The sequence below is a fragment of the Pangasianodon hypophthalmus genome, chromosome 10 (assembly GCF_027358585.1).
Source record: "Pangasianodon hypophthalmus isolate fPanHyp1 chromosome 10, fPanHyp1.pri, whole genome shotgun sequence".
NCBI lineage: Eukaryota > Metazoa > Chordata > Actinopteri > Siluriformes > Pangasiidae > Pangasianodon > Pangasianodon hypophthalmus.
In genome coordinates this window covers 5,487,935-5,514,910 of record NC_069719.1, presented here as the reverse complement: position 1 = coordinate 5,514,910, position 26,976 = coordinate 5,487,935, and the positions used below count along the sequence as shown (strand labels likewise).

The 26,976-nt window shown below is 39.2% G+C and overlaps 2 protein-coding genes across 2 annotated transcripts in view; one reads left to right on the top strand and one right to left on the bottom strand.

The window, feature by feature from the left end:
• Positions 1–14,306, bottom strand: part of pdzd8 (PDZ domain containing 8) — a 53,857-nt gene extending 39,551 nt beyond the window's left edge. The window contains exon 1 of the mRNA XM_026944185.3: positions 13,207–14,306. Coding sequence (XP_026799986.1) covers positions 13,207–14,024 — 818 coding nt within the window. The 5' untranslated portion in view covers positions 14,025–14,306. The remainder of the gene's footprint in view (positions 1–13,206) is intronic.
• A 5,557-nt stretch (positions 14,307–19,863) lies between these two features.
• Positions 19,864–26,921, top strand: pex13 (peroxisomal biogenesis factor 13). Its single transcript, XM_026944290.3, has 4 exons — positions 19,864–20,073; positions 21,590–22,287; positions 23,369–23,491; positions 25,062–26,921. The coding sequence occupies exons 1-4, from the start codon at positions 19,895–19,897 to the stop codon at positions 25,394–25,396; spliced, it is 1,335 nt and encodes a 444-aa protein (XP_026800091.2). The 5' UTR covers positions 19,864–19,894; the 3' UTR covers positions 25,397–26,921.
• Positions 26,922–26,976: the final 55 nt, after the last annotated feature.

The following is a 26,976-nucleotide window of genomic DNA, read 5'->3' as shown; positions in this document are numbered from 1 at the left end:
ATAATGTAATAGCAATTCTAAAAAAAAAAAATAATAAATGACTCAAAAAATAATACAGTTGTAATAATTCAAATGAGGAAAATTGCCTGATAAGGTATGAATGTTTAAAGTTGGAATGTAGTCATGGAATAGGACAAATTACAGTAATTGAGGAAATGCTCTCTGCTCCAAGTTCAAATCCCAGGGGTGCCAGAGACCCACGTTTCCACCGGACAGCACAAAATGGCATGAAAGTAGGAGAGAACCTCAAAAAGTTGTGGCATGGACAGAATTTAAAACAAAAAGAAAATGAGGCCATGAGGTTTATTGTACTATAAAATGTGTGTTGCTGTCACGTGGTTTCTTTATAGGCTTCCTATTATTCACATGACACACAGAGTTAGAATAACTCTCCTTATGTTCTAGCTTTGACGGCAGATTAGCGAAGCAGCCTACCAGTACTAGCATACACTCACCAGAGGAACCAATGATCTCAGCTACTTCCTTTCAAGCTTTATTTTCCTTCAATATGTCTCTATACACATAGAATGAGAGACTGCACTTGGCAGGACAAGATGAACCCATGGTTCAAAGTTTTTTGTCCATTTTTGAGCATCAAACAGCAAATGGGATCCATTTCTTTACTGTGTCATACTTGTTTAGAATTAAGAAAATCTGTTTCCTTTGTCACTCGATGCTGTCGCTGAAATCAGGGTTCCGTGTTACGTTCATAGATAGAAAACAAACAGTGATCTGTCACTTGCTATTGTGAATGTACGGTCAAAGCCAAGGGTGTCAATACTTTAATATTAGTGAACAGAGAAAATAGTTTGAATCCAAACTTGGTCAGACAACACTATTATAACAAAGCATAAAATCCCAGTGTGTTGAGATGCACTAGGTAGGGTGTATAGAGTGACATTAAAGGAAAAATCTGAATAAATGAGAAACCGAGTGGAGAAATCAAGTGAACCACATGATTATTAAGCAACTGATATCCCCACCATACTCTGTGGCATGTATAAAAGTGCTGTGCAGGCCAGTAGACCTCGATTTTAGATCAAGATGGCAAAAGTTCTAAGTGACCCTGAAAGAGAGTTCATTACCGGGGCATAGATTACAGCTTCAGTCACAAAGATGACTCAGCTGGCCGCTTTTCAACAGGAATAGTGACTGAAGTGACATCTGCATTTAGATCTATGAGAACGACAGGAAACAGGAAATTTTGGCTGACACTTAACGAATGTGATGTTCATGCATTAGAGTGAAATGCAAGATAAAGTAAGAGTGAGATATCAGTGCAGGACATAATCAGACAGGCAGGAAGAACACTCCGTCCCCACAGCAACGTTATTCATTGATATTTTCCACTCATCTGTATGTAGTTAGTCACAATCCAGTTGGGATTCAGATGGAGAATTTTACATGAACCAAGGGCTATGTAAGCTAAACAACAGTGACATGAAAAATATTACTGTGGATAAATGAATAAATGAAAATATATATATTTACATTAAACCTGTGATGCTGCTTTCTAACATTGCCAGAAAAAAGTCCTTTGGAAAAGATTTAAAAAAATAATAATAAAGAAACCCTTTAACAGTTACTACTGAAAATGTTGTCTGGTAGAAAAGCCATTCTAGGCAAAGACACCAATCAATAGTGCGCACAGATAAGACAGCTTCACCTCTATTTCCCGGTTCATCACTCATGGCACCCTGGCAAGAATTTTGACCAAATTCAGCATGGCTATTCACAATATTGGTACGGCCCACTTGGTTTTCGAAGCATCAACAAAACTGTGCATCAGTGCTGTCCAGTGGAAAAAAAAAAAAATTCGTTGGATTGTCTTCCATTGCAACTTCGAATAAACATCACATATTTAATGTAGGAGAAGGGTTCTCTCATGCTAGCAGTGGACAGTATACCTTTACACACCTTGAAAAAAAAAAAAAGGTTCCCCAGGGGTTTGACAAGTAACTGGTAGTAAGCAATCGCACTTGGGTGCAGACCAAAATAACCAGAGACCATCTGAGCGAGATTCAATCCTGAACTGACCCAAATGTAGGAAGTGAACCAAACATGCTGTGTATTTTGGCTTGCTAGAAACATTTTTTTGTAGATACGAGCTGCAAAATGACCTGCAAAGCTCAAACTGAGCCAAAGGACAGAGCTAAGTGCCGCGGTAATGTGATGTGTTCTGGAGATTTGGACTGATAAACAAAAACGAGAAAATAAATGGTGGAAAGATACACAAACTGCTGCGAACTAGTCATTTTTGCGTGTTCTCTGTGCTTTTATGTGCAAAGGTTTGTTTGCTTTTTTCCATCGTCATATTTCAGACGAACGAATGAAGGAGTTCTACAAGTGCATTTTCAGCCCTAGACGCCCCTCGACATTTTTTTTTTTCATTCGTTAAATTATGTGCAGTGAGAAAACAAAACAAATCAAATAGCAAACAAAGCAAAAGTATCAATTTGGACTCAGCAACTAGACTAATAGGTGTGAAAGCAGCTTTAGGCTTCCTGCAGAGACACACACTGAGAATGTAAGAAAAGAACCTTTTTTCCTGAGAGTGTATAATTAAGACACCAGTATAAATTTGCACACTGACAACATTTTAAAAATACCATTCTGTTCTACAGAACACGAGATGCCTTTCTTCCTTTTTGTACTTAATTAGTTCACTAGAAACACTCGAGTCATTACGCGCTGAACAGAGTTCTGCTGATGAACCCACTCTGAGAAAAGTGTCTTGTCTTCAGGCACTTAGACACAAGCCTGGACTCCCCTTGCAGCTGATTGTGTGTGTGTGTGTGTGTGTGTGTGTGTGTGTGGGCGTTGTTATCTGCTCCATGACTGCTGATGTAATTGCTGTTTAAGACTGGACTTAAGATTGGATCTTTCATGGCTTCAGGTCAAAGAAGTCACAAGCTGTTTCAGAGTTTTAAAAAAAAAAAAAATTCTAGGCAATAAATCAATGTGACTGCATGCTACTGTGCTTTGATGATCACGAGTGTGTGTTTGTGTTTTGTTTGTGTGTGCGTGCGCATGTGTGTGTTAAAGCTCAAGGAGTGTAGCACTGGATCTGATCTCATGACAAGTTGACAAATCTCTGCAGCGTCAGTAAGCTGATGGCTGCAGAACTGTTTGTGTGTGTGTGTGTGTGTGTGTGTGTGTGTGTGTGTGTGTGTGTGTGTGTGTCCTCTAAAACTCTCAAGTGGCATTGGGTCAGTGTTCTGTATAATTGAAGTCAGAACTTAAATGCTGAATCAGAGAGAGGGAGAGAGAGGGAGAGGGAGAGAGAGAGAGAGAGAGAGAGAGAGATAGTGAGTGTGTGCGTGTGTGTGTGTGTGTGTTATCAGGGATGGGAGGAGGTTGCGGCTATACTACAATCCACTGAGATCATATTGTCTGGAGTTAACACTGATCTCATACACAAGGTCACAGCGATATAGAGAGAAAGAAAAAAAAAAGGCAATGTGTAGGGAAAGTTGAGTGTTTTACAGTAAAATCAGAATTTGGTATACAAATGAAAATGGTTACCGAAATGGTTACGTTGCAAACTTGTGCTATCTTCTTAACAAAATGATTGTGAAATATTTAATACATCGTTGAATACCAGCCCTGACAGAGCAGAGTGAATCCATGGAAACTATCATATCTGGGTTGAGCTGAAACATATTTTTAAGCTGTTTTGCTCCTAGATACAATAATACACTCTTTGACTTTAACTAAGAATGCTTAAAGATCAAAACACGCTCAGTCACAAGAAGTGGTCCACGCTGATCACTGATACAGTTTTTTTTCCACAAAAAAAAGACACAAACTACAGCTAAAACAAGAGCACTTAAAAAAAAAAAAAAAAAAAAAAAACACTGATCTGCATTTGTATTATACACCTAGTAAAAGTGGAACTGTGTAAAACTGACAGTATAATAACTGCTCAACATCAGTTTTATGTATATTGTGGTATCAAATACTGCTTTAATTGTAATGGTATTTAATGGTATGATGTGCTGGAACATGATAGTATTTTTCAATCTAAACGCAATCTATAAATGCATCTGTAGCATGCATGTGATTACCACACACAAGCATTTCAACACGTTTCCTTGTTCTGAGAAAATAACCCCTTGTCTACTCCAAACTCATTTCTAACTTATTTCTAACTTATTTCTTCTGCAAGTTAGCAGAACTTAGACAGACAGACAGAGAGAGACACCTAAGGTAAAATTTGTGAATATGTGAAAATGTGTGACTTTACAAAGTCAAAACTACAGATGTTAAACTTTAACTCCTGCGTTGCTCAAATGAGTCATGAGAGAAAGTCCTACCAGAGCTGAAGGAAGTGGTGGCTCAGTGGTTAAGCCTTTGCGCTACAGATCAGAACTCCGCAAGTTCAAATCCCAGCACTGTCCTTGAGCAAGACCCTTAACTTTTAACTGCTCAGTTATATCCTGTCTCAGATGTAAGTCGTTTCAGATAAAAGCAACAGCCAAATGTATACAGTGTAGTCTTAGGTAAGGACTAAAACAATTGGGGGCATGCTGTTAAAGGAAAATAATCAATGACTGGGCGGTGTGGTCTGGCCCAAAGCAAAGCGTAGTTACCGTTACCACCTCAGAGTGGTTACATTATTTATCTATAGCAGCATGTCCTGAAGTGTTTTATTCTTCTTCTACCACGGCAATTTGCCAGTTACAATTTTTTATTTGTTAAAAAAATGATGAAACTTCACCTAAAAAGTTACAGCTTTACCTCTGACTATTACAAAACACTGACACTGGCGACTCCTTCCAAAAATGCTAAAAAATAAAACCTCTCCTCACACAAAAAGTCACCAGATCAGCAATTACACACGTTTTTTTTTTTTTTAACCTGCTGACATGTCTGTGTCCCTGTACTACAGAAGTTGTGACTACAGAAATGATAACGCATTAGAACGAGCATATTAAGATAATCCTGTGATTTGTCTCTGAGCTATGTCGGCTACAGCAGTAACAAATTCTTTCCTCTGAAAGAAGTAGCTAACATGCAGATATAGAGCTTAATTTAGATCGAACTTTAACAAATGTGTTATTGTGCGTTTTGAAGAAACCTTTAGTGACAGCTCACCAACTGTTCTCTGATTTCTATTATAAAGGAGTTTTGAGTTGGTTTTTTTTCCCTGTTGAAGCCAAGATGTCAAAATTCTTTGGTTGATCATATTTAGATTTAAATGGTTAGAGTATGAATTCATATAAAAGCAAGCGCTCCTGTTTAAAAAACATTGCATGGTTAGAGCTACACCTGGAAATAATGGTCGTGTTAAGTCAGCTAAACTGCTGTAGCAGAACATTTCTAGTGTAACTACTTCCTTATCCTATTACACTGTTCAGTCCTGTACACTGCCACACCCTACTCTAAACCTCTATGTTTACTCAGAGCGTGTCACGGTCTACGAACTGAGGGAAGTCAAATGCTTTGGGACTGCAGGTGACCCTATATTCATGTGATCAGAGAAGAAGTGAAAATACCAGACAAAAAAAAAAAAATCTCACACTGCAAGCAGGCCTCAGGACGTCAGACATCCATCTGTCTCTTTTGTGCCTCTCTTAATGCCTGCATTTACTACACACTGGTGCAGTCTACAGTCTGGCCACATAGATAACCATTAGTAAAGGTCATTCCTGTTAAAGACCTCTTCAAGCTCCTGCAGCACTAATAATAGGCTCTGTGATGAAGTTGACAATGATGAAGAGCTTTGATTTTCTATGCTGCATGCATTCAGCGCGTTAAAAAAAGTGTGCCTTCGGAAAAAGCACTCAGATAGAGAAAAAACGGCAGTGAAATATAGCTTAGGGACGGAGTCAGAGGCTTGGAGGGTATCTTGTTAATGACAACTGCTTGAGAAACTTAAGTTGTTTTCGTTAGTTAATTCAAGTAAGGGATAATACATGGCAGGGTCATGTGATTACTGGAAAATAATCTTTAAAAAAAATAAAATAAATAAAAAAACAACACAGGGTGGTGTGATGCAGCCTGATGCAAAGCAGAATTACTCTTACCACCATGAGGTTCACTATTTTCCAATAAGAGCACATCCTGAAATGTTTTATTCCTCTTATACCACAACAGTTTGCCAACAATTTTTTTTATTATTAAAGAACAACACATTTTACTTTTTATGTGTTTATAGTTACATTTAACAGGGGAACTTTTTTATCTTCAAGATAACGGGTCAAAAACAAAGTAGCTTGTTACCAAGAAACCACAATATACTCTGTCCTTAAACAATCCTTTGGCAGAAAACTTAAAATTACAGCTTTACCTGTAAACAATATCAACAACGATTGCACACATTTTTTTAAATTTTACGTTAAATGTCCGCCATGCAAGTCCCTGTGAATTAGATGTTACTATAGAAATTATAACGTAATAGAACAAGAGCATTAACATAAACCTGTCATTCAAAATTAATCAACACCTTTCCAACCAATCAGACTTGGAAATTTAACAGCACTGTTGTATAACTATTATTAAAAATTTGTCTGAATACTTTTTTTAATTAGTCAAGTTAAAATGTTGCCTCACACTTGTAAATTCATTTAAAAAAAATGAGAAAGTTCAATGGATATAAAACGTTATGGTCACAGGCAGAGTTCGCATTTGTACATTTTCTTATGACTTCAGTGATATGAAATCAAACAAAATCCAAACAAAATATGAAATATTCCAACTATGACTCAACAGTCCATAATTTAAACAACTAATTTTCTTTAAGATTGCAACACAATTAATAAGAATAAAATGTTAATGGCAACAAAATGTCCTATAAGCAGTTACACACTTAATAAACAGTTAAAAGTGGGAAACATATCTACAGTATTGCGTGTACTTGTCATCTACGATGATGTCACTCTGCTGTGTACAGATGCTGAAAAATTTGATATTAAAACAGTAAAATATGTTCTCAAAGCCAGAAGTGTAACTTTGACACCATGCATAAGGAAACCTACACCTGATTATAAAACAACAGAAAGACAGACAGAGGTTCCTACAAAGGTTTTGTGGTTACCTGAACCAACACTAGCTCCAGCACTAGCACTGTGTCTGTAGAAAACGGGTTTGACTGTGGAAAAGTACTGTTCTAGTGCCCTGCTGATGCCCTTATCTCACTCACGCCATGTCAATACAGAGGCGAACAGAGGGAGGAAGGAGATAGAATACCAAATACATCCCCAGGGTGGAGTCCAACCCGGTTCAATATTTCTATAAATGAGCTGGAGGAACTTACTGGAACAATAACTCCACCTCAACGATACAGAAGTTACGTTTTCACTCTGCAGAGATGAACTGGTGCAACACAGACTACTACTGAGGAGTACACACTTATGACAACACGTGGACCTTCAGAAAAAATCAACCACAACTCTACCATGTTACCTTCTGCCAAATATACATCTTTCAAAGAAAACCCAGATCTCAAGAAACCAGACAGACATTCTCAAAATCTGTTCCATCATACATGGGTGGGTGAGATGACTAAAATATAATATTATGATACTTCAAAACATTTCTATGATAAATGATATGTATTACAATATATAGGTTTCCTAACAAAGCACCAAAAATATTGCTAAACAATTTGATGATAATTTTATTTAATGTCAGATTCAGTACACAACTTTTATATCGAATAATATGCTTCCAGAGTTTGTAATTGTTATTTTAAAAAAACTATATAAAAATGTTATAAAAAGATATCACAATGCCCATGATATTGCAACAAAATTCTATCATTGTGACCAAATTTGCCACCATTTTGTTTATAATTTTCTAGAGCCTTTTTCTCCTAAATCTTTCAGCCAGAGAACCCAAAACAGTTACACTGTGCTGAAATGTTTCAGACTCAGAAATGATTTCTGAAGTTAGCTACTAAACTTCAATTCTGCTTTTAACTACTAAGCATAACCACTTGATAGTGATTGTGACTTTCACCATCTTAACATTGTCTTTGGACCTGGTAGTGTTTGCTGCTGGATCTTTATACACTGTTCACTTACAGGCCACTTTATTAGAAACACCTACCCTGTTGCAACACCTGTAGGTGTACATTTAGAGACTAAGTGCCTCAGAAACCTGATCTAGAATGCACTAGAAGGAAATGCACAAAAAATGTCTACAATGAAAATAAAAATTCCATGCAAAACATCACAGCACCATTTTTTGTGATCAGCGTTACTGAACTCTGCGGAGATACACACTGATTATAAAATACGATTGGTTATAAAAAGTACTTAAATATGAAAAAGTGCTTAGATAGCCATGATAACATTGTCTCCTTTGTGTCCCATTGTCACATTAGGCTCGCAAAATGAAAGATGTGCCTTCTGGAAGGCAAAATAAGGCAACTTATTGACAAAATTGAGGAAAAAAAACATTTCATGTAATCTCCTAACTAGCTATGTTAGTCAGTTTACTTTTTATACGAGCACCAACTATATAAATATCTAACAGATGTGAAGCTAGTAAACATATCAAGCGATGATGCTTCCTAACAAGATAAGTACAAGTAAACATGTAGTAACATTTGATATTATAATATGAACTGAGTAAAATGTCTGACTATTATAGCGAGATTAATATTTAATAGCAGCTGTAGGCATGTTCTGCTATTAAATTTTCATAACTTCATTGTCACATCAAGATACAGTGTAGCAGGAAGTGTTTAAAAGGTAAAGTCAGTGATTTTGGCAGTAGTTCTTTGAAGGTAGTGGTTTTGGAGGAGGAGGAGATTTCTGAATTACCAGGCCACATGATTGACAGGGAAGTGCAGTGTCTTGATTTGTTGGACATCAGTGGTCCAAATCTGTTTTTTTTTTCCATTCAACAAACCCAGAGTGCCACAGATTCCAGAGTTTCTCTTCTAAGCAGATATTTTCTTACAAATGTGAGAATTTTGTCAAATATTATAAAACATGCATGGCATGACGGTGCAACAGACAGCCACCTCCCAGATCCAGGGTCCTGGGTTCGATCCTGAGCTAGATACTGTCTACATGGAGTGTCCATGTGGGTTTCCTCCAGTTTCCTCCCACATCCCAAAAACATGCAGGTAGGTGGATTCATGTCACTAAACTACCCCTAGGTGTGAGTGAGTGTGTGAATGTGTGTGAGCATGGTGCCCTGCGATGACCAGGCATCCCATCCAGGGTGTATTCCTGACTCGCACCCTGTGTTCCCAGGATAGGCTCTGGATCCTCTGCCACACTGACCGATATAAAGTGCTTACTGATGATTAATGAATTAATTATAAACAGAGTCACTGACTACACCTTTAATCCCAAACTCAGTGTGATCCCAGCCAGGACTAATACAATTAACCCATCGACCTCTGACACAGAGCTGCCTCAGACCAGCAATGCTGAACAAACTTACATGAATGTAAACTAGATTATCAGGACAAACAGCCTAGAAGGAACTTGGGATGATAACGCCAAAACACAATCCAAATTCCAGTGTTATCAAGCGCTTAGAAGAGATTATATATTGGCAGCCATGACAGATAAAGTAGAGAGTGACTGCAGTCTAGCTATGGAAAAGGACAGACACAAAAATATCCTGGTTGGCCACAAAGAGAAAACATATGTTGACACTAAGAGCAGTGAAGCTGGGACATATCTAGTGTTCTCCCATCAGGGTGAAAAATTTCTTTAACATTTCATAAGATGAAAAATTACACTACATCTCACCACACACACACACTGCTGTTTGCAATGCGTCCTAGCCTGTGGGAGGATGATTAAGCAAGTCATCTGGGGCCATCTATGCTTTCATGTACTATTTTCCTATATATTCCTGTAGTCTCCACGTTTTTAGTGAACGTATGTATGGGCATGTGTGTGCAGGTTCATATATCTGCTTATGAATGAAGATGTGGGTGTTTTAGAGATTTCTAGCTATCAATATGTAGATACTACTCTATTATGGCTATACCATTTCATCCGTTTTTTTAATGATACTGATATCAGATGATACCATTCCGATACGGATGTTCACACCATACCCGCGCTCTCTGCAAGCCTCTGTTGCCAAGTTATCTGTTGTAAAACTCTGGTGTGATGGCAGTGTTTAAGCTTTAAGACAATTTCTGTCTTCTATTTGGGTGTATGGTCTGCATCAAGATCACATTCACACCTCAAAATGCAGCAGAAGATAAATCCGATCCAATAAGCTGCCAGGCCAACACTGATACTCACTCAGATCAAACTGTACATTGCTAGTTGTGTTTCCAAGATGAATATATTGTTGTTACATTGGTTGTTAATATTAATAGCAGAGTGCTGTTGATCAGAAGGTCTTAATTTTCTATAACAGCAGCTCTGACAAAGCTGTCAAAGCACACATCTATAATAATGTTCAAATAAGTTATAATTTCCATTGTAGCAGCTAATTAACAGGCAATTTATCCAGATCTAATAATTAACAGATCAAAAATGTGCTGTTATTTAACAAAGAAAAAAAATCTAAGTGTTGATGAAGATAAGCTTTATGTAAGGAGATGTTTATTGAACATTCATGGAATGAGTCTCCTGCTTTGTAACAGTTGATAGGTTTTCCACCAAGCAATAACATAACAAGCTGCATTTTTGTCTCATTAACTTTAGGAGAGAGAGAAAAAGATGCAGGTCAGGGAACGACTGTTTATATAGAGCTATAATGAAAGAGATAACAGGTACTAACTTGCTTCATGGACAATCCACACCATTAATTTAACTCTAAATGGATAAAAAAGTATCATGTGTCATTCTTTAATAAATAAAAATTGTAATCTCTGGCAAATTGCTGTGGTGTAAGAGGAAAAACACATTTCGGGACATGATGCGATATGTATAATAATCACCTTCGTGGCAGTCATGCCAGTGAAATAAACCGAGTAAGAAACAGTATACAGACTATTGGAAATACCGTGACCTGTAATAACCTTGTTTTCACAAGAGGTAGCCATCCATTCCAAAACTTTCCTGATGAGGCGTGACAGCGGGCCTCTGAGAGGGAAGCAAACCCTGAGGCGCTATTCTACCGTCCAAGAAACATGTGCAGCATGATTACAGCTCTAACCAGAACCAGTTTCTCACCAGAAACTTTTTTTAAACCTCAGCTAAAGGCAACTTCTCAAGTGCTTACTAAAGTTCTGGAGTGACCGGCTCTACAACAGACGACAGGTCTCAAAGCCAATCTCAGCTAAAACATGGAAAGGATGTTGTTGGTCAGCACAGTTTGGCAATTCCCACAGCTTGAAAACAACTGACACACGTCATCACTTAAAAGAACGTTCAGTGGTTTTTTCCCCTCGAAACGTGTTTTCTGCATGTTTGCCATACAAAACAGTAAAAAGCCAAAGTTACCTCCTACAGGCAAAGACAACTCTAATGTACAGTTTATGCAGTGATGAGATATTATAATATAATGATTTTATACTAATGCTTTTTGCAGAACAACCAAAACAACTCAAGGGTGTGAAGTCACTGAATGATTTTTGGCACTACATTAGAAGCACGCTGTGAAATGTGCATGAAGAACTGTCTTCTGAGAAGAATGTTGAAATGTTTCTTTTAAAGAGAAATCACAAAATTGTGTGACTTACCACACAGGTCCAAAGAAGGGTTTCCCAGGATACAAAATCACTTGATATGCTTTTATGTAGAATATAACTGCATCCTTTTAAAGGAAATCCTTTTAAATATCTACCATTTCAGAAAATAACATCTTAAACTATACAGGGTTCTTCGGTGCCCTTTTTGTGGAATTCAACCTCTTAAACAGAGGGATTTCCTGTGACACACAGTTCCAAGTAGAACCCCTTTAGAAAGCCAGAACACTAAACTACGCAAAGAATCCTTAAGAAATCATACGTTATAGATGTATGTCCACTAGGTTCTCGAGAGCGGCGAGTCCTGACACAGCAGCTTTGAGCTTCCCAAACCTACTCTTCCTGGTAAGGTTCCATATAGCACCGTTCATTTTATTTTGTCAAACCCTTTGAGGAGGGGTTTCCCTTTTAGATGAAGCTCAAAGTAGAACCCATTTAGAAAACCAGAACCCCTAAACACACACGTCTCCATATAATATATATATATATATATATATATATATATATATATATATATATATATATATATATATATATATATATATAAATAAAATATATATTCCACCATTAAGGGCTCCTTGGCTTGTCCCCTTTGGCAAACCTTTAAAAGCGCTATCTAGAACCCTACCACTGAAAGCAGAACTCACTTAGAAAGCTACATTATGAAAATGAAGGTTCCTCTAGGTTCTTATTCAAACCTGGTTTCTTTGATTAAACACTTGTGTGTTAAGAACGAGGAGGACGGCCAGGCAGACTTTGCAGAGAACCCTGACATATCTTCCAGGAACTATATGTTTTCAGAGTGTAGAATTTGTCACTATTCAAAAAACCCTTGAGGAACCTTTTTTTTTGTAACGTATACTGTAAGGAAAAAAAGGTACCAAACTGTACTTTTCCTTGTCACTGGGTTGGTACCATCAAGGGTACATCACTCTAACTTTATCCTTTATCTTTAGATCTTTACTAATTGAATTAATTCAGGTACATAATTGGAAGTTAAGGACCACAGATTTATCTTTAAATCCTTACTTTAGACGCTGATTAAAGGTAGACCGCATGCACTTTCCCAGGTAAAAGACACATACTAATGGTACTATACCCTATAGAGATTGGAACCTTACATCTGAGAGTGCTGATTCTGGAAAAGACTGGAAAAACGTAGCCTAGACTGATGAATCTTGATTCGCACACAGATGGTACACAGATGGTAGGGTCAGAATTTGGCACCAACAGCATGAATCCATGGACCCAACCTGCCTTGTGTCAACAGTCCAGGCTGGTGGAGGTAGGGTAATGGTGTGGGGAACACTTTGGATAGATGTGTGTGTGTAAATTTTTGTACTCTATCAATTTGTTTCTAGTCTATCATTTATAATATTTTAGTTATTATCTTCTGTGCATTAGTTTTTAGGTCATGTACATGCACTCAAAGAAAGTGCTAATCTGTACCTTTCGTTGTGTTTTGTAGCTTTAATATGTATCTTTCACTTGGAAATGTGGCTACAGTGTCCACTCCAGTGACAAGGAAAAGGACTTGTTTTTGAGAGTGTACGCTGGGGGGAAAGAGTAAATGTAGCATGTTAAAGGACCTTATCTTGTAGTTGGGCAGCGTGTGCTTCTTCTTGATGACCCTCTTGAGCTGGTTGACGATGATGGAGGTGAGCTGGGGTAGCGGGCGGCCCTCAAACTGCGACTTGACCTCGAAGTCGACCAGCGGGTCCTCCACGAAGGCGAACGACCAGTGCGTGAAGGGCAGCCGGCTGAAGCGCAGGCGCAGGCGCCCGGCCACACGCCGCATCTTCACGAACAGGTAGGCGGACTTGCCGAACACCAGGTCCACGTCAACGGCCAGGTGGAAGCCACCGGCGTACTCCAGGTCCACCTCGAAGCTGAGCTCCTCGGGCATGCCGGAGTCGTCCAGCTGCACGGGTCTGACGAGGCGCGCCGTCTTGAACACGGGCACGGAGTCTCCGAGCGACACGTCGCGCAGGCTCAGCCCTTCCAGCAGGCGGCCCGCCGTCTTGGTCTGCAGCAGCTCCTCGAACTCCACGCGGATCTTCTTGGTGACCCAGTGGCGGACCAGCGGCGTGTCGCGCAGCTCGCGGAACAGGAACAGGAAGATTGCATTCAGGAAGCCGCACGTCTCCGGTTCAGCCTGCAGAGGAGGAGGAAGAGGAGGAAGAGGAGGAGGAGGAGGCCCCGGACACGCACCGTCCATCGGCTGTTTGGACGCGTCCGGCTGCTGCGGATTTGTGAAGTAATCCTTCAGAGCCGGATCAGGCACCGCTTTGACGTACTGCACCGTCCGCGCCACGGGCTCCGGGCTCCTCCGGTACAGCAGCGCGAGCTGCAGCAGCAGCGTCACCACCGCCCCCGTAAACGCCGAAATTAAGATCAAGTAAATCATTTTATTATTATTATTAATAATAATAATAATATTTTCTCCGCCGCCTCGTTAAATCGACGTCATGCTGTCGCTGTTAAGGCGAATTGAACACAAAGCGAGTTCCACCTGGCCGCTCATAAAGCTGCCATATCATCCGCCTGCCGCTTTCCTGGGCTCATTCACAAACCGCCCTGTGCAGGACACGTAGGGCGCTAAGTAGGGTTGTTCCACACCACTGTACAGTGCTCTTGTGTAGGAAGCAGCGGTCAATACGAGACTGAGCCTTGGGCTCTCCAGGCTCCATCTGATTGGACGGACGGACGTCGCGTCATCGACGTGACGTCAAGACGTGGTTACATCGTGCGTCTGAAATCGCCTCTTACACACTTACACTGTTATTTAAAGGTGCAATACGCGATTTTTTTTTTTTATTTCTTACCTGTACAGATAACCTGGAAGACATGTAGAATACATAGAAAAAATATCAGTTTAAGCCTTGACCTCTGAACAAGTGGATTAAGTGGCTTAGAAAACCCGTTTGGAAAAGTGATTTCCGGTCCGGAAGGTGGGAGCGGGAGGTGGGCTCAAGGAGTGAAAATAAATAATAGTAATTCAAACATCAAACCCACCTACATTACTGTTTGAGACACAAACTTGATTAAAAATAATTAACTAATCTCACCTAGAGCACTTTCAAGACTGGAAAATTATCCTGACTTAAAATGTATTTGGATGTAAATCTATGTGTTGCAAGTGTCCAGGCCTGTTTAAAATGGCACAGATGTATGTTTTATACACTGTACAGTGCATACTACTCCTCTCAGCAGTGTAAATACAGGATCTTGTGGAAGCCATACACAGTCACTTGACTTGTCAGCTTATTTACCTCAGAGACGGCTTAATTTGTGTTCATGGTCTGCTTTTCTCCATTACTGAGATCCACAATGTGTTAACTCCAGATGATACAATTATACAGCATAGAAATGCTTTAAGTCAGGTGAGAATCTGCTTTAGCCTTTATTGATTCCTGAACAGGAGTGTGATGTACTGTAGGCCTAAATATAGTAATAGCATTACTAGCTAACTGTATCAATTATTAAGCCATTACAGCCAGTTAAAAATTAATGAGCATTTTACATAACTTATTAATATTAACATAAATACTTTATTAGATGTATTGTATTGAAAAGCTAACAGACACAACAAGCACGTGGTATTAGTTTGTTCACACAGGGAATTTTTCCTGGTCACAAAATGTTACTGGCCCAGTGTTTGTTTTGGGTGTCTGTTATGGCCTTCCGTATACATTGGGCCAACATTGGCAAAAGAGCACTTCTCTTAACAGCTCTGCCAACACAGACCATCGTTGGCACAGGAGAATAGCTGACTTTAAGCCAACTGATACAGTTGGTGGATTTAAAGTGGCTGAAAGTTCATTGGGCCAGGTGGCCAAATGTTTGCCTGACAGACAAAATTTCATTGAGCTAACATTGGCACTAAACAGAATGACTGATGTTGACCCAACATTAGCACAACTTCAGTTTACTATATGGGAAATTAGCTAAGGTTACCTGCAACATTGAGATTTTACCAAAAAGCCTTCATTGCTTTCTCAATACACACAAAAGACTTTCACCACTGTCTTCTTATTACTAAACACATTTTTAATATCTAATCTTAGTCCACTGTTGATCAGCCAATCGAGTAATCCACTCCGATATGGTACGAATATGAAGAACAAATCTATTTGTGACTATTTTAAAAACCTATGAAAAAATAAAACCTGTATGATTCTTGATTTTTTTTTTTGTTCTCACTATTGCATGCTTTCACTCTGCAGGTTGTTTCCTGTCTTCCCACACAAGGTTAATTAATGCCAAAATCTCATCCAAAGCCATGTTCCCCATATGCTTGGAAAATATATATAATATATGCTGACCCATCCTTGCCAGGTTCTGTGTCACCTTCCTTCTTTACTGTCTGCTTGATATCATGAAAAGAGGAGAAAATGATTGGTTGGGTCTGGGTTTTCTACATTATAGCCCTGTTTGTTTATGCCAGAGCCCTGAATAGGTCTTACATTATTCATTACACTATTCCTAGATGAGCAATAAACTGCTCGAAGGCTTCACCACAAACGTTGACCTTGTCTGTACTTTCTATAGCTTCAGCTAACTATTCACAAGGACTGACTACACAGTAGTGAGGGAGGGATCTCTACTTAGGGTTTCACAACATTTTCGTATTTTATTGCTGCCTTAATTACTCTCCTTGCCTCAACACCCACCTTCTTATATCCTATTACACTTCTCTTTTCTTTTTTTAATATTGAATGCAGTTTATGGCAACACTGTGGACATCCTGAATCTACCTGAGCCACACTCTCAGAAAACATCTGTTCAAGGTGCTCCATGAATTTGCCCTGGCAATGAGTTTAATGCATTCTGAAGTTTTTGACATACAAAAGGAATAAAATACAATGAGACATGCTGTTACTGGAAACTAATGTTACACCTAATTATTTTCCTATAACAGCACATCCCAAAATGTTTTATTCCTCTTATATCACAGAAATTGTCAACACTAACAATTTTGAATCTATTAATGAATGAAATGTTGTACTTTTTATCCACTTACTGGTACATCTAATGTTGTGGAACGTCCATGAAAAATTGTTAAAATGGTTAATAAGATTAAAAAAACAGCTTGTTGTGTTGCCAAAAACCACAAAGTGCAAACTTCTCTGTCCTGAAAACTTTCCTGTAAAGGACAAATTAAAGAAACAGCTTTATCTCTGATTTACAAAGTGCTGACACTGGAGACCCCTTCCAGAAATGCTAAATAAATGTCTTCTTGCAGAAAACTTCACCATATGGACAATAATGGCATTGTTAATGGCATTGCCCTAGTGAAAAGCTACGTAGGCCTACTGTAAGATTATAGTTAGACATTTAAACGCTGATGAGTTTACTCTCATTAAAAGAAGTAGGTTTGAAATTGGATTAAGTGTTGGGTTAGTGTGTCTTTATTTCTGTAAAGGGAACACAATTGAGCCAGAATGTTTCTAATTTGATCAGGAAGGTTGCCCTGGTACTAAATGGCAGTAGGACAAGTGTGCCTACCATTAACTCTGGCAACACAGCACAGCACCATTGCCTTCTCCTATTCTATAATTAGATTGTGCTTATAAACAAGAGTGTTTGTAGTACTCCTTACCTGGTAGCTTGGTGTGTGTATATATATATATATATATATATATATATATATATATATATATATATATATATATATATATATATATATATACATACACCAAAAAAATAGAAATTAGAGTTCCGCAGTGTGTGGTAAAACCATCATGGTTCAGAAAAACAGCCATTGTTCAACATATATTGTGCTGAATTCGACAACAGATTCGCAAAGCATTATATTTAAGGGAATTCTAGCTAAGCCAGAGTGCACACAAAGCACACGCAGGAAGATGTAGGCAGATGGTATGATGTACTGTAGGTAAGCAGTGCTGGAGCCAAGTATAACAACTTCTCACTGTGTGTTATATGATGACATAAAGTGGTTGATACAAGATACACCCAATGAAAAACATAATCATTATGTGAACCTATGTTGTATCTACACTCAGCAGCCATTTATGAAGAGAGCAACCATACAGATGCACTCTGTAGGTTTACAGTTACTGTTCTAATCTGTTCCTACAGTATAGTTTGTCAGCACCCCTCTAACTGGTCTATCAATAGAAAAGGACCATCACAGGACCACATACCATATAGGAGTACTTTGTAGGAATGCAAATGCTGACTGTCTACACCAGAGGTGTCTAATCCTATCCACAAAGGGCCAGTGTGGGTGCAGGTTTTCATTCCAACCAAGCAGAAGCCACACCTGAGTCTATTGAAAGCCGAGGTCAACTGATTAAACATGTGGAATCAGGTGTGGCTCCTGTTTGATTGGAATGAAAACCTGCACCCACACCGGCCGTTTGTAGATAAGACTGAACACCCTGGACTACACTGTATACCTTGTTGAGTTGAACTAACTTGAGTGACATGAATTGAATTGTGTTTAGTGGGTATGATGTGCCAGAACTTGAAATGCCCGTCCCTGTTCTAAAACATCAGGAAAGACCTGTCTTTAGCCTCGATTGTCCTTACAGATTAGGCATCATACACCAAAATTAAATCAGATGTAGCTAAATATGATTACTTACATATGGCATAGAAGGTCGTAATGCTTAAAAAAAAATCAATTACTGTGACAACAGTGGTGTAATCATTAAATATGTTATATCTAATGTTAAAACCCAATTTAAAAAAAACAGAATGAGAGTAAACTTACAGTTTTCCTATTTTTTCCCTATACTTTTGCAGTTCTGTGATCATTTTTATCACATCATTACTTCCCACAAGTGATTTACATATATTGGCTTTATAATCTGTAGATCATTGTAGTATGCCTTCTAGTCCATTCCTGATGAATGACCCTTAAATCAAACTTAAATCAACCCCCTCCAGAGTAGGAACACAGGTCTCAGGTAAAATACAGTGCTATGACAGGAATACTAGCTATCAAAACTGTTCCAGCATGTCAACGCCCCTGTGCACAAAGCAAGGTCCATTAAGACTTGATGTGTTGAGGTTGGAGTGGAGGAACTCGAGTTTCAAGTTCAAGTCCAAGTTCAAGTTTCAAGCTTATTTGTCATATATACAAGTGTCACTGACCATGTACATTGAAATGCTTTTTGTGAGGCTTAGGCAATCTACAGCAGTACAATAATAACAACAGAAATAAATAGTAAAGGGGGAAGCAAGACAGGAATTTAAGAGACAGAAATGTAGAATAATGATTAAAATAAAATGAAATGAAATAAATGAAATGAAATAAAATAAAATGAAAATAAAAATAGAAAGACCTCAACCCCTCTGAACACCTTTGGGATGAACTGGAACACCGACAAAACCCCCAAACTAATGCTCTTGTGGCTGAATGACCACAAATTCCCACAGCCACATTCAAAACATAGTGGAAAGCCTTCCCAGAAGAGTGGAGGTTATTATAACAGCAAAGGGGGATTGAATCTGGAATGTAATGTTCAAAAAGTGTGTGTGTGTGTGTGTGTGTGTGTGTGTGTGTGTGTGTGTGTGTGTGTGTGTGATTGATCAGGTGTCCACATACCTTTGGCAATATTGTGAGACATCACAAAAATAAATTATACTTTTGAAAATTATTTGGAGTGTCTTTTTAATGATCTTATCTGTGAGAGAAGCACTGGTTTTGTTTCCTGTAGTAGGAAAACAAAATGATCTGCCTTGTTTGACACTATGATAGAAGTTGGTGTTTGGTTAATCCTCTCCTCATTTATCATGCACTGGAGATTTTAGAAAGGCATGAAAGTTTCCCCTGTTTTCTTTTGTACGTTTACCTGGATGTGCACACCTTTGGCAATACTAAATGTTACAAAATAGCGCCATCTAGTGATACAAACAAATGTCATGTTCTTACACCTTATCCCTAGGTAAACAGACTTCACTCAGGTCAGTTTGTTTATTGCTAAAGAACTACGTGATAATTGATTAAAACTGCATAATACTCTAGTTTAATAACACTCCGAAAATTACATTTAAAAGTGTACACAGTGTGCCAGTCCAGCTCAAAGAGCAAAGTCTAACTCTGTTTCAAAAGGTGTAATTAATCGATCCAAAATCATACGATGAATCGACTATAACGTTTAGGTTTAAATGTTTCTATGAATCTGCATAGAAATTTAAATAATATAAAAACATTTTTACTTTCTATTATCATTCATACAATTTGTTGATAATTCCGGGTAGAACTGTTGCGGATAAAATCATGACCGTAACCTACACCTCGAATCGATGTATGAGAACTCGATTGCTTTAGTCTGGCCCGAGCAGCGCCTGTTGGTTAGTGGAAACAGCGGTGTCGCGTTTGGTGTTTTGAAGTTAGCGGTTAGCTCCAAAACAATGTCTCAGCCGCCACCAAAACCGTGGGAAAGACGAATTCCTGGAGCTGTAGGAGCTCCACTAAACTATCGGTTAGTAAAAATTGGTCTAAATTCTGTCGTTGTGTTATATAAAGCTTTAAATATCAGCTCAGCGTTCCAGCTAGCCGACTGTGCTAAAAAAAGGTGACAGGCCATGGCTATGTCCGGATTTGCTGCATGTGCCCTGGATAAGTGTACTACATAGGGCACGAAATAGCGCCATTTACATCCTGTTATGTTTCCTATAAGTATTTATTGGGGTGATTTGGGATTCGGCCCGGTGTTGTAGCTTTCTGCTTCCAGCCACATAGCAAGTAGTAACGCAACGTTTAGCAAACTTGTGTGTGTGTGAGAGTGTGAGTGTGTGAGTGAATGAATGAGTGAGTGTATATGAGAGAGAGAGAGAGAGAGAGAGAGCGTGTTAGCTTTCTGTATTTGCATACTCCGGTTCCTGTTTTCAGGTGGAGAGAAAAGGTGTACATACAGTTTCAGTGATGTAGTAAAAGTTAAGCGAAATACACAAGGTTTCAAAAGAAACAGGGCGATTTGGACAAAAGTCAATCGTTTTCTTGAATAATTGATGAAGGACTTTTGAAAAAGTGGAAATGTACAGAAAGTTTTGAGAGAGATGGCAAGATAGTTAGACAGAGATGGTGAGAGAGATAGAGAGGGTGAGAGAGAGGAAGAGATAGATAGAGATGGTGAGAGAGAGAGAGAGGGTGAGAGAGAGGAAGAGATAGAGTGGGTGAGAGAGGGAGAGAGAGATAAAGATGGTGAGAGAGAGAGATAGAAAGAGAGAGAGAGATTGATAGACCATAATTTTCTCAAGTATTTAATCCTGGATATTGGATATCCGATATCCAGGATCAGTATCAGGCTGATACACAAAAAAAAAATGATGGCTCAGATATTGGAGGAAAAAAAGAATAAATTAAATTCCATGTAATTCTATAACAAATGGAAAAGATTGGAATTGTGGCAAAAAATATAATATTTCAGTATTTCATAGTGAGTTTACACGTGTTTATATCCTGATGATCAGACTGAAGTCTGTTCTCCGTGTGTGCATTTACACTTTCAGTTTTACATGGATATCATCCTGATACTCAAGATGCACAAAATGGCCGAGTATCATTTTCGTAGGACTTAATAGAGTCTTGATCTACTTCAGAATGTCTAAGACACATTTTAACCGCATGTTAATAAAGCTTACTGTACTCTTCCTAATATATTACATCATAAGACTTTGTCCACAAAAGGTTGTGTCTTTAGGGAAATTAAAAAGAAACTAACATGAGCATCATTTGTATTTAACAAATGGAAACGAAAAACCCACACGATGGTAGTGATCTACTGAAATAAATGACTATTATTATTATTATTATTATTATCTCATTTCCACAATTTTTTTAAAAAAAGAAGCAAGGAAAAAAAAACAAATTTGCTGGTTGCTTTCTCATTTTGTGATCTATTTGCATTGAGACAGTTTTCATATTTGTCAGTTAAATGTTTCAGTTCATGATTTGAATGAAATGACATTAATATCTGGCACTTTGTAACTCCTCAGTTCCACAGATTTTGCGACAGGAAATGGCCTAACATCATCAGGTCCTTCCACCATGACGCGTGTGGCGCCTCCAGTCCCCCCGCGTCCAATCCAGCAGACCTACCGTCCAGCCTACAGCTCTTACCCCTCCTCCTACAGCCCCTTCAGCAGCTCTCCGTACGGAGGCTACAGCCCTTACAGCCCATACAGCTACGGGGGTTTAGGATACAGCCGCTTCCTCCAGGAGGACGTGCCTCCGAGCCGCTTCGTGCAGCAGGCGGAGGAGAGCAGCCGAGGCGCGTTCCAGTCCGTCGAGAGCATCGTGCACGCTTTCTCCTCCGTCAGCATGATGCTGGACGCCACCTTCTCGGCCGTCTACAACAGCTTCCGTGCCGTGCTCGACGTAGCCAACCACTTCTCCCGCCTGCGCATCCACTTCACCAAAGTGCTGTCCGCCTTCGCGCTCGTGCGGACGCTGCGCTACCTGTACCGACGGCTGCAGAGGATCCTGGGAATGAGGGTGGACACTGAGGTGGAGGACCTGTGGGAGGACAGTGCAGCAAGCGCCGTAGTGCCAGGAGGCAGAGGAGCCGGCGTTGGCGATTCCAGAGACAGCAGAGTGAAGTCTTGGCCCATATTTCTGTTTCTCGCAGTGGTTTTTGGCGGACCGTACCTGATCTGGAAACTTCTGAGATCTGAGGAGGGCGCAGAGGAGCGTGGTGGGGTTTCATCTTTGCGTAACATCCCTCTATCTCTCTCTCTCTCTCTCTCTCTCTCTCTCTCTCTCGCTCTCTGAACATTCCTTATCTGTCTCTGTTTTATTTCATTCCTGTCTCTTCTTCTCTTATCTAATTTAAATATTTACTGCTTTTTGGAATTAGTGCATTCTTGAAATGTATTAAGAAACAAAAGATTTCCAGCTGTTTGACACACTATTAAGGAAAAAAAAAAACCAATGCTCTGGTGTCCTGAAAGCACATTAAATTAGATGGCAAAAAATGTCATAAGACAATGTCATTTTCCCCCAATTTTACTTTTTAGTCCCCTAAAATGCTTTGATTTCTTTATGGTGGCCCCTGAATATGAATAAATACCTGCAAATGAATGGAACAGTTGGTCAGAAATATAATTTACACATTTCCCCCTGCAAGTGTAATCAGTTAGCCAAGTCGTTTGGGATTCTTCTACAGTTTTACACTGAAGCTACAAGCCTAATGGAGCTAACAACCAAAATGTAGCAGGAATAGAGAATGTCTAGACATTTTAACACACATATGTATTATCATCAGAATTAATTGATGCTTTCTGGTGCAGTTTTAACTTGAGGCTGCGAGCTCATGTTCACCTGCTGTGTTTTTATTGTGAACACTGCCTACCAAATTAAGGAAAGGAAGTAAATTATTCTGCTTGTCTAAGATGGCTGTCCCCATCACACTACAGTGTTTATCTACAGTGTGAAGGGTTTTTTCTCACGTTCTCTGAAAAACTTCTCGTAAACCACGTCATCACTGAAGAACTGACTGCCATTTGTGGCATTGTTTTTACAGTGTGTGTGTGTGTGTGTGTGTGTGTGTGTGTGTGTGTGTGTGTGTGTGTGTGTGTGAATATATTCACAGAAAACATTTTGGGTGAGGTATACGTCCGTTCCTTGTAAGCCGCACGGCTCCAGTGCAGATCTAAAGAATGTTTTGTTGTCCAATTACAGACTGCACTCTGTTTTATACGTGACCTGCTCATCTCAGGTCTCATTTTATGTAATCTCCTGTTAATTTGTTGGGTTTTTTTTGTGTGTGTGTTTAGGCACTAACTGGGCAAGCGGTGAAGACGACCACGTGGTAGCCAGAGCTGAGTACGACTTCACTGCTGCTTCTGAGGAGGAGATCTCTCTGCAGGCTGGAGATATGCTTAACCTGGCTCCAAAGGGTAAAGAACACACTTTCAGCATGTGACTTCCTTTCATTAAAGGAAGTGACATGCTGTTACACTTAATGGCTCAGTATTGGGTTTTTCTGCTTCATATAAATGTCAAATCTTTGATGAGCATAACCACATGTGTGTACTGTGCATAGTGACAGATGGGCTACAGTCAGGAAAGGGCTACTTCCACAAACACTTCTGCAATATAACCAGAAAGGCTCTTCTGCTTCTGGCTTGTTCACTATAATAGCAACGGCGGTATTGTACATCCGGCGTGGTTCATCATGTATGTAAGAACAGTTGCAAAACCTCTTTTAGTAAAAGTGTCGGACTGCATGCTTCGTAATATAACTGTTATAGTAAGAAAATACCTATTAATAGAAACAAACACCCAAGCTCACGTTTCTCTATTATGACTAAACAAACGTTAGACATTGATGTTTCGCTGTACTGCCGAGCGTGAACAGTGCTACCAGAGACATGGGATTTGCGCTACTTCAGAACGGAAATACGTCATAGTCCTGAGTGCAATTAGCCCATGATGTACTTACAAAGTAAAGCTATAAGGCAGGATTGGCTAATAAAAATGCCAGTGGGCATGCTGTTACAGGAAAATAATCAACAGTGAGGTGGTGTGATGTGATCTGACACGACGCAAAGTTTCTTGTACCACCCCATATTGGGTTATTTTCCAATAACCTCATGTTTTAAGGTGTTTTATTCCTCTTAGACCATAGCAATTTTCCTAACATTTTTTTTTTATTAAAGAAAGACAAGTTAAAACTTTTTTATCCATTTATAGTTACATTTTATGCTGTGAAATGTCCATGGAGCAAGTCAGTCCCTGTTATCATTTACATTATGCCAGCTAAAACATTCAGTCCCTTGCCAGACATAAGAGTCTTTCCTGAAGACTTTCTCCTGTCGGAAAACTTAGTTACAGCTTTACCTCTGATTGTTACAGAGCACTGACACTGGAGACTCCTTCCATAAATGCTAAATAAACATCTCCTTACAGAAAGCTTCACTGTGTCAACAATCACACACGTTTTAAATCCATCTACATGGAACATCCGCCCTAAAAGTCCCTGTGTATGAGTTGTTACTATAGAAACACTAATGTATTAGAATGAGCACATTGATATAAACCTGTGATTTGCCTTGCAGCCAGAACTACTGTCAGAGCTGCAGTTATAGAAAACTAATCGACCTTCTGACCAGTCAGAACTGAGATTTCAGCACAGTGTTATAAAGAGATTATGATTGATGCAATTTTAGGAAAGTCTTTGTTGTACAGAAGACTTTTCTATACTGATAACCTGGTGGTGGAATAAATTTGGTGCCTTAAAGTGCTTATCGAAGTCCCATCCTTTTATAAGGACTTTAATGAATACTAATAGTGCACTTATTTAAAATAAATAAAAAAATCTGAAAAGAGTACGTACCTGATACCAATCTTTCCACGTTGCATCATACTTACAACGGCAAGAAAAGCTCCAGGCACTCCATGTGCAAACATTATATTTAATGCATGCTTGTTTATAACAATGATTCTTCTCATGTTGTGCACCTCCAGAGCAACAGCCAAGGGTGCGTGGGTGGCTGCTGGCCAGCGTGGACGGCCAGACCACAGGCCTCGTCCCTGCCAACTATGTTAAGATCCTGGGCAGGAGGAGGGGCAGGAGGCAAGCCGAGCTGGAAAGATTGGCACAGCTCCAGCAGGGGCAGCAGGTTCTGCAGTCAGCACCAGCTCAGGTTACAGTGACGGTTCCAGCCACAGCCGGTCAGCCGGACCACGAGGAGCTGCTGGAGTGTGTGTACAGAGAAGCTCCAGCGTCTTGCACAAACCCAGCTGTCAACAACGGCAGCACAAACACTGCTCTAGAAAATTCTGAGAAACTTGATTTGTGAGTGTGTGTGTGTGTGTGTGTGTGTGTGTGTGTGTGTGGGTGTGGGTGTGGAGGCATGTGAGTTTTGATAGCAAGTCTGTAACTGACAGTTCTCCAGGGTTGATATGAATCTTCCCAAGTGTAATATCCATCCATCTGCTTTTATGCATATTTTAAATTTGTGCATACAGAATTTTGATGGAAATGGCAAAAAATGTTTTCGCTTGGCTGATAAAGGAACAGTGGATAAAGAGGAGATATAATGATGGAAACAGATTTTGTTTTTAAATAGACCTTTAGTTGACTTTTCATAAATTTGCTTAAAATGTGCTAAACATTTGGATGGAAACAGAACAAACTTTATTAAATGGAGAACACTGGGGGGGAGCTGCCTCACCTCTGCTGGGCACTTAGGTCAGGTTTAAAGGTATGATCAGGATGTTTTGATGCTAAATTACACACATTTACTTTATAATACCCTATTTATTTCATGGTATGTAGATAAAATGAAACTCTAATAAGGAATTAAAACAAGAAACTATTGAATAAAAGTCGTAGAGATGATTTAAAGGAGCCGTTTGTAATTTTTACAGCCCTCTGCTAGCTGTGAGATGAAATGCATTTGCAGTTCCCGTTTGTCCCAAACGACCCAACTCAGACTGTTTAAAATATTTAAAAAGGAAAAGCGGCAATTCTGAGCAGCTCTGCTCTGCCTGGGGCTGGAGCTCATTTCTGGACCAGAAAAATCTAATCTAGTCTGAAATAAAAAGCCAGCTCCACAGAATGCCAGCGTAGTAAATTCACAGTTTTGTAATGTATCTGTGGATTTATTTAACTTCTATAGATCGTGAATGACTTAAAAAATGACATACTGCACCTTTAATAATGGCATTATTCAGACCAAAAGCAGAATCTGTCCCTAAATCCTGATTATAGCTTTCAACAGCTGAATGATGGATAAGCAGGTATCATCGTGATTTACGTTATTTTCCACAATACACTTTCATCTGTTCTGTTAACTGTAGAAAATGTGTGCTGTGTCAGTTCTCTTATATACGTTTTTCTCCAAAAGGTTAAACAGTTCAAACTTTTTCCAGTCAGAGACGTTTGTACGTGTTGGTACTGATCACAGGAAAAAAACAGATTTGATAAAGAGGTAATAATGTATAATATACGTTTATGGAATGATATATAATTTATTGCACCTTGGATGCTCTGAGATTCGTTATGAAGTTGGAATCAATGAATTTACTGTTTATGTCTTGGTTTTAATTAACAGGTTTAATTGACACGGTTGTTAGAATTATTGAATTATGAGAACATGCTCGGGATACTCTGTTAAAATGAATGTTTCAGTGGCTTACAGTAATGTTACACAGCATCATGTTTCGCATAAAGATATGCAGATGTGAAACCTTCAGCAATCTGGAAGCTTTTGTCTGTTTCTTCATTATGTTTGTTTGTGTGTACTGTCATTGAATAATCATTAGTGCACATGCAGCTGTGCAAACAGAAACAGTATTTTCAGTAAAATATTTTCAGACTAATATCTGTTGTCATGTTGTGGTTTAATTCCAGCACTGAGCTCTGAAGAGAGCTGCT

Coding starts and splice junctions, on each gene's coding strand:
- pex13 (XM_026944290.3), top strand. CDS start 19,895: ATGTATGAGAACTCGATTGCTTTAGTCTGGCCCGAGCAGCGCCTGTTG. Junction 22,288..23,368: donor GGAGGGCGCAGAGGAGCGTG/GTGGGGTTTCAT, acceptor GTGTGTGTTTAG/GCACTAACTGGGCAAGCGGT. Junction 23,492..25,061: donor GCTTAACCTGGCTCCAAAGG/GTAAAGAACACA, acceptor GTGCACCTCCAG/AGCAACAGCCAAGGGTGCGT.